This window comes from Etheostoma cragini, chromosome 11 (assembly GCF_013103735.1).
Source record: "Etheostoma cragini isolate CJK2018 chromosome 11, CSU_Ecrag_1.0, whole genome shotgun sequence".
Taxonomy (NCBI): Eukaryota; Metazoa; Chordata; class Actinopteri; order Perciformes; family Percidae; genus Etheostoma; species Etheostoma cragini.
The window spans coordinates 7,542,658-7,551,287 of NC_048417.1; the positions used below are offsets into that span (position 1 = coordinate 7,542,658).

Sequence of the window (8,630 nt, forward strand, 5' to 3'; positions counted from 1 at the left end):
ACAACACTAGAAATAATCTCTTAAAAGTCCTTTAGTGACACAGATTCTGTCAAAAATGAAAATTAAAGAAGAAATGGCACTGATAATTGTGGCAAAGAGGTGGAATCACATTTAATTCAACAGACTGAAATGTATATGAACATTTTGTGACAATTATGAGGTGTAATAAAAAAAAAAGTTTGATTCTTATGTAAAAATTCAGTTGATGGAGTCAGAAGTTTATTCAAACTACAAAAGAGTGTTATAAAAGAGCGGTAGTTGTGCCGTTCTCCCTATGGAGATGTACAGGAGGCCGGGTGCTTCAAGCAAAAAGCTGATAGGTCCAGCCAAGTGTCCTGTCCAAATGCCGCTGGTTTGGAGTGACAGGTGTTTGTTTCTAATAATCCTCGTCCCCAGAGTCACTGTCCTTTCCTGTAGGAAGCGAACATCTGATCGATGACATTAGCTTGTCTTCGATTTGCTTTTTGGGGTTTTCCTCCAGGTCTGTCTTCACCGCCCCGGACTCTGATAACCTCCACTCCAGCTCTGGTGGACAGCACAAATAAACACTTGATTTATAAAACATGACATGAACAGGGTGTGACTGTTTGTCCAAATAGTTAGAGTAAAACTGCAACAATTAAAAGATTGAAATGTCAAAAAACAAATGCATTTTGGAAAGAAAGAATTGAGATCAAATTCCACAGATAACACTGCAACAGCTCTATGTTTTTTAAATTGACTATTAAAATAATATATTAATCTGCAGATCAAAAAAAATCTAGGAACCACTAAATGTCCATTTAAAAATATACTAGGATTCAACAATTGTACAAAATGTTATGTTTATGCTGACATCACTTTACATCCTCTGATAGCCCTCAAGAGTTGAGTCCTGCTGCTTTTTTGAAAGCAAGTTGCCTCCTACCTTCAACTTTAAGGTTCATGCCCCCAAAGACCAGGGGCCCAATGAACTGGGCCTTCATCTCTCCCTCAAAATAGACAAAGATGGTGGGCAGGTTGCGGTCTGGGTAGTTGGGGATGCAGGTGGTGGAGATGGACTTGAGGAACTTGGTCTGAGGGAACTTCCTGGCCAACAAACTCAGGTGTTGGTTTAAAAGGGTACACAGTGGGATGCTGGGAAAGGAGATGAGCAGAGAGAAAACATCATATAGACCGGTTAGTGCTGCACTAGATTATTTTGACAATGTTTAATTCCGGTGCCGCTGTCAATTCCACCGGAGGTCCCTCATTTCGGCCGGAAGACCGTCACCTTCTGCTTTCTTAGTGATGGATTTTAAACTCCGGTGGATTTCTGAGGACTTTGATTAACTGCTCCTCAGATCTCTGCAGGGTAAATCCAGACAGCTAGCTAGACTATCTGTCCAAGCTGAGTTTTCTCTTGCACAACTAAAAACACTTTTGAACTTAAACATGTTCCACCAAAACGAGTTCTTTCCTGGGGCACCGCTGTTCCGTCAGGCGCTTTGCGCTGATATTAACTTAACAGCTGTGTTGGCCCGTGGCGTTGAAAAACTCAACTCACAATTTTTCCTGTCTTTCCTGTCCTGGACACAAGATGTTTTTTCCCGCGAACTTGTTCAAGTACTCGATTTTGTTGAATGGCCTACCCCTGTTTGTAAAGGTGCAGCACCACCCAGATGCTGTCTCCGGCCTTGTTGACCTCCTTGATGTAGTCCTGCCCAGAGATTTCCACCACCTCTCCAAACACGTTCTTCAACTGAGTCGCCTTCCACTCCGCGAGACGCTTCTGTCTGCAAGGTGACACATCTTATATCAGTGTGCAGTCACAGTGAATAGGTTTCAGTCACCAACAAATTGCATTTTGTGGTACTTTTGGTATTAAGCCATCCTGTAAAAGGTAGTTTTCCAGTGGATTTTGACGTGTACTAACCACTGGGGTGGCCTGGAGAAGAAAAATAAGTTTTCCGGAGGCCCTGCATACAGAGTAATAGTATAATACACATGATTGGGGGTTGCTCTGTACACAAGACACCTACCTGCATAATCTCAACTCACCTGTACATTTCAACGGCAGCCTCATCGTCTTCACTAAAGTCGTCTTCATTCTCCTGCAGTTCTTCCAGTGTCATGTCCTCATACGTTTTAACTGTTCAGAGAAACAACAATCAGAGCACCTGAGAACATGTTCTGCTGTCAACCAAAGTCAAAATTGACCACACTAAACTCTTTTACAAAAAACAACAACTTTTATTTGATATAATTTACATGACTTTAATTTGCACAAAACAACAAAACTGTGGGGTAAACTGATTTACGTGACAATTAAAAATGTGTTTTTTGAGGTGGAAACTCCCCAAATTAAGCCACAAAGAATAACTGATACATATCCTCAACGGTCTCTCTTACCAACAGACTGCTGTTGGAGAGCCAGCTCTTCCTCTTCATCTTCTTTTGGTACCTCTTTGGGAGGAAGAATGCCTTTCTTCCTCAGGATATCATTCCACTCTGTGTCTTCGTTTGGGTCCTGGGGGGAAAAAACAAAAAACATTGTTATTTGGGGTTTCTTTTAGAGATTGGGGGACTGCAAGCCAAAGTTTTTCCATGTGTACATCCTTAAAATAAAAGATGTCATCTATTGGGGACGGCAGCCCTGGGGCATCTGGCTAACCTACAAAGTAGTGGCATGACTCAAGGCTAAGTAGGTTTTAATTTAAAGCAATAGAGCCAGACCTGACTGACAACCTGGACTTGTAAAAACTGCATGTTTAGTCTATCTTTAACAACAATTCTGCAAACACTGTAGATTAACTTCTTGCTGTGCCAACTATTGTTGCAACCAATTATTCTACCTCTTGTGGCAAATAAGAACTTGTTGACAGCTAAGCTAATAAGTGAAAATCACACACACTTAAATGTGAGGATTTACTATTTTCCTTTCCGTTGAAACATTTGGTTTTTTTTTAACTAGCCCTTAGACAATAAGCAATTTGGGTTGTTTCTTCTTTTATTCTTTTAACATTTTGTAGACTAAATTACTTGAAAAAACTTCAGTAGATTAATTTACTTATAAAATAAATGCGTAGAACATTTCTACTTACACTGTATAGTTTAGATTATTTGCGTTTATTACCAAATGGTTGACATGATCAAAATTGCCATCAGTTAAATCGTGATATTGCGATATAAGACTAGATATCGTCTTAGATTTTTGGATATTGTAATATGGCATAAGTCTGGTCTTTTCCTGGTTTTAAAGGTTGCATTATACTAAAGTTATGTCATTTTCTGGACCTACCATCAGATTACTGATGATTACTTATCAAAAATGTCATTGTGTAATGATTTTGCAAAAGCACCAATAGCCGACACTACAATATCATTGTGGTATTGATATCGAGGCATCTGGTCAAAAATATAGTGATATTGGATTTTCTTCATACCGCCCAGCCCTACTAATTATAATGTGTGCTGTTTATTGATCCCCAGTGGGGAAATTACAATTTACACTCTGGTTAGAAAGAACTACACGTAGGTCACACACACACACACACACACACACACACACACACACACACACACACACACACACACACACACACACACGGCAAGATGTCAGAGTAAGTGGGCAGCCAGTGGTGAAACTAGCGTCCTAAGCGGCGGGGGAGGGGGGTCTCCAAACCAACTTCCTGGGGACTGAGCTACTGCCACCCCTACTACCAACTAATCGGTTTATCAACGTCGTTTCTGCTTTTGCACGAGCTGAACTCATGGCAACGTGTCTCACTCTGTCTCTAATAGTAAATCTGATATTTAAACAGTTGCTACGCCCAGCTAGACAGCAAAGCTAAGTTTCAAAGCTCTTCTTTGAAATTTTCTTCCCACTCAACACCAACATCAACCGGTGTTGAATCGCCTCATTCACCATCGTTAAACCACTGCGTTTAAATGCCTTAAAACGTAATACCAACCTGCATGTTAACAGATAGAAGCTTCTTCTGAAATCACACTACTGCTCTCCTCCCAGACACGGAAACAGAAGGACCGCTGACGGACCGAATCCGGCAGAAAACAAAAAGCTATGACTGTCTCAGATACGCACACAATGCGTCCAGGGTGAACATAAAATCACTTTCACTACATATGATGTAAATTTATACACAGACTGTATGATTCTTATTTTTTCATGCAGTACTACAGCTCGGTAGTTAGTGTTTAAAAGACAAGGAACAGATGAGTAACGGGTAGGACAATAATAAAAGTGACACCAACTTCCTTTTGAGAATCACTGTGACCATATAAGGAGTGGGAGCGCAGCATTCCATTTGTGGCTGTCAAGAGCGAAACCAAACAGGTGCTGTTGCTCACACACACACACACACACACACACACACACACACACACACACACGCACACATCAGAGAGGGTTTGGGATGAGGTTGAGTCTCGATAACAGGTGGAAAACGAACATGCACATCAAAATAATACAAGAAAAACGAGAAAAACTCATAATAAAAAAGAATCATTGGAAATAAACATTGTGCCCTGAAAAGTTTAGATGTACACGACCAAATCTAAATAGATTTCCTTTTCAGAGTGTGGCTGCAAACACGTGCCATTACTATTACTAAATGCTGACTTGTGTAAACTCAACACACAATCATTTTTTCCTGATGATGTTGTTTATCGTGTACATCAATACTCCATTGGCAAAATAACAGTCATAAATCTATTAGCAAAAGTGCAATATTTACTCCTGAATTGTAAAATGAAGGCATAAGTATCACATACTGCAAATGCTTAGGTAAAGTAACAAAATTGCAGTGCTATTACCTGTTACTATAACCTTAAATTAACAACGTATCAACAACTCATGTAAAGAAAACACACCAAAAAGACTGAAGTGGAAGGTATTTACGGTAGTTAACAATGTTGAGGCTAAGCTAAACGTATTAAAGTGTATTTAACTGTCTTCATGTTAAATTGGTGGCACCTCATGTTGAGATCTAGTTTTAGATGCCAGTCGTACTTGCTTAACTTCCTCTTTTTCTTCTTCCTCTTCTTATACTACACAGGACTGAGCATTACAGTAAATGGATATTTGGTGATATTTATTGCTGACTATCAACTATGGATTACCAAACTAAGCAAAATTGAGGTACCAGAAGCACCAGTATAACTACATATTATTCTGTTTTGGTAGCTTCATTATTGGTAGGTTTGTCAGGGAATGTACACCACTAAAGTTCACCAACAGCTAAAACTACTCTGGATATTACTAAAGGTCTTAAAAGGAAAATGTAAGTATGCTTACTAAAATGTAAGTAATAATTAGTATATGTTTGTTAATTTGTCATTCAGCTTTCAGGACCAGTGGAATGATAGGATATAAAGAGCCTCCATGCATTGTCTTTTTCATAATAATGAATAAATAAATTCATACAATGAGCCTTTGTGGGATAATTAACGTGCTGGGCACCTGAGCACCTGAGCACCGTGTCAGCTAAACAGCCAATCACGTGAGGGCCAGTGGCTCTCTGCCGGAACTGGCGGAAGGGAAAGTTGGTCAACTGCGGAAGGGAAGGAAAATAAAATAAAGAGTGCCCACTCAGTCCCTGTTTTTCAGGAACCACAAATGTAATCTCTGTTTTTTAATTTTGCGTGTGAAAAGGTTTCCCCCTGTCCTAGTAGATGTTTTGCAATCTGTAGTTCATTTCATGTTTTAATTCACAACTATTTACAAAACAAAATGACTGACCAATTTTGGCATGAACTGCTGCTGAATTTCATTTTACAGGTGATTTTTTCAACTTTACCTTTTTGTATTATTAGTTAGCCTATTTTGGGCTAAACATGTTTTACAGTGACTCTATGTTGTGGCTAAGTGAATTTGTATTATCACAAAAGAGCTGGAACATCTGAATTGTGGGTCACCTAACATCTTCAAATTTAGGTCAGTGAGGCCACTGAGCTGAAGTCAATTTTGGTCTTGACACATGAGGAAAATTATTGAAGTTTTCAGATTTGGTTTGTGATGACTTACTTAACTTTTTCCCCTCTTAAAATGAATGAAAACGTGAATATGCTAGAATGATGTTGCATTCTTATTCCACAAAGAAAAAAGAAAAGAATGCTAAGCTAAATTAAGCTATTGATTCTTACAATACTGGTAAACCTCATAGGCTGTTTATAGCCTACTTTCAAGAGAATAAACCTAAACAGATAAAGTGCCAAATAGAATATCCATGACCGAGTCTTGAGAAAACAATTTAATATTTTATTAATATAGGCTACATAAGAGATTTTTGTGCCAAATAAATAAAACTCTGAATGTGTATTGTTGTTATGGTTCGGGATTCTGGGATCTAAAACAATTTAGCAAAATGATAACAAAAAAAAATCACAGATAACGTTACATTTTTATTCATTAAAAAGTACAATAATCTTTAATGAGCAAAACTGTGTGGGCCTGATTCAACTACAGAGTGGGTCATTTTCTCAAATAGACGATCTTTGTCTGGTGTGTACAGCTGCTGCAAATCGGGCGTGAGAGAGCAGCAGACGCGAGGCGAGCGTGTCTGAAGCCTGCAGCTGTCGGGAGCGCAGGATCCGGGATATGATCATGGATAAACCCGAAACCCCGCCGGTGTAGGACCGATCAGGGCGCTCCCGACCGGGGGAAAAGTTTGTAAAGCGACGCTGCAAAGAACTCAACGGCGGAGGTCTTTCCCCGGTCCCTCCCTGCTGGAAGAAATGTGGCTAAATCCGGAGGAAGTTCTGCTGAAAAACGCTCTGAAGCTCTGGGTGACCGTGAGGAGCAACGACTTCTTCCTCCTGCAGAGGAGGAGAGGCCACGGAGAGCCGACGGGCAGGATCACAGGTAAAGAAAAACAACACAACAAAAACAACACAACAAAAACAACACAACGAAAACAACACAACGAATACAACACGCAAAGGCGAGACCACAAAGACAGACCGTAGCTACTACAGGCAGGACCACAGGTAAACAGTGACAACACTGGAGAAGCCAGAGAAAGCCAGTGGTCAGGATGACAAGTCAACAACAAAAATAGCAAAAACAGAAAAAAAAGATCCACAAATAATCAGCAGACAGGATCACTAGGGGGTATCCCACAAAGAAAGATTAAATAGTTAAGGTCTGTTGAACCACAATTCTGGAAAATCCTAGATTAGTCCAATCACAGGGTTAATGGGTTCAGACGGTGTACCACAGTCTGTGTGTGTTATGTAGACTGATGCTAAACCAACCTTCTAACTTTACGGCCCCTTGATCTGAACCATTGACCCTTAAGCTTTGATTTTCTCAAACTCTCCAACCTTTAACTGTGGTTGAAAGTTTCTTATTACACTCTGTTTCGGCTCCATATTTGTACTCTTGGGGTCTCCTAGACTAGGTTTACATACTTTGATGTTCAAAAAACATCTTTTTCATCTTGCCCATTTCTGCAACGTCTCTGGTTATGACCAGAATAGAAACACTTCAATTTCTTTAAAAGTATGCAACAATTTTTTACGTCCTATCCAAACTTTCCCACCTCCTAGTTTCACATAGGTCTTAAAACCAAGATTAGAAGTACAGTGGGAGGGGTTTCATGCACTACAACACCTACATGCAAAGTGCATGGTAAAAAAAAAACAATATTAAAGGGTCAATGCTTCAGCAACACATCACCAACAAACCAAACTAACTTACTTTGATTTGTTTTTATTAACTGTGCAGGGATTTTTCCACAAGAAAACTTTTTTAATTTTTCTACTGTGAGATTGTGACACGTAGGAGTTTTTTATAAAGCTGAAATATGGGTCTGATTTATTTTATTAAATTGGAACCGGACCACAGTGTTTCTGTAACTTCCTGTTCAGACGGTCTGATTTTACCGCCAATTTTTGTCACCGCCCCTGGCTGCTGCCACCTGCCCTCGTCCACTAAACAGGCGAGGCGCAGTTTATCTGTCACTCCCCGATGTAAGTTGAGTGCAGATTTGAGTCACGCATGCGTCACTTTGCGACAAGTAGCTTACAAGATGCTAACGAGAGATTTCTGTAATGTCAATACAGTAAAATGGACCCACTTAACCACTATGCTGCTGGCTACAAATTAGCAATCAAACACAACAAAGGTTGTCAGTTGAATCGCGTTTTGAGCTAACGTTAGCAATCAGACAATCATAGATAGCTAAAACGTTTTTGAAATGACTTCTAGCTTAGCTACAAGCTAACAATCAAACAAAACAAAGGCTGTCACTTGAATGGCGTTTTGAGCTAATGTTAGCAATCAAACAATCATAGATAGTTACGTTTCTGAACTGATTCCCATCGTCTTTTTATTGTTATTTTTATTGTTTGTAATGAGAAATGTTTATTATTTCATGGATTTCACAAATGCCAATATGACAATAGTGTGCTAAACCGTTTAAATCTGAGATCCGACAAAGTAGGTCGTCATATCAAATCAAAGATTGATGACCACTGACCAATCAGAATTGAGTATTAAACAAGGAGTGTAAAAATAACTGTATACTGTATGTCACTTACTATTCTTTCTGTAATGTTTTATATTGGTTAAAATCTATATACAGTGGGTACGGAAAGTATTCAGACCCCTTTAAATTTTTCACTCTTTGTTTCATTGCAGCCTTTTTCCA

General features: G+C 39.4%; 2 protein-coding genes across 2 annotated transcripts in view; one reads left to right on the forward strand and one right to left on the reverse strand.

Annotated features, from left to right (window-relative positions):
* Positions 1-86: 86 nt before the first annotated feature.
* On the reverse strand, positions 87-4,185 carry pdcl3 (phosducin-like 3). Its single transcript, XM_034885322.1, has 6 exons — positions 3,933-4,185; positions 2,371-2,488; positions 2,020-2,110; positions 1,611-1,754; positions 908-1,116; positions 87-525 (listed from the first exon to the last, which is right to left on the reverse strand). Exons 1-6 carry the CDS (start codon positions 3,936-3,938, stop codon positions 377-379), a joined length of 717 nt encoding a protein of 238 aa, XP_034741213.1. The 5' UTR covers positions 3,939-4,185; the 3' UTR covers positions 87-376.
* A 2,290-nt stretch (positions 4,186-6,475) lies between these two features.
* The window catches only part of LOC117952784 (TBC1 domain family member 8), a 26,682-nt gene continuing 24,527 nt past the window's right edge, over positions 6,476-8,630 (forward strand). Inside the window, exon 1 of the mRNA XM_034885320.1 lies at positions 6,476-6,841. Within this exon, the coding sequence (XP_034741211.1) occupies positions 6,715-6,841 (127 nt within the window). The 5' untranslated portion in view covers positions 6,476-6,714. The remainder of the gene's footprint in view (positions 6,842-8,630) is intronic.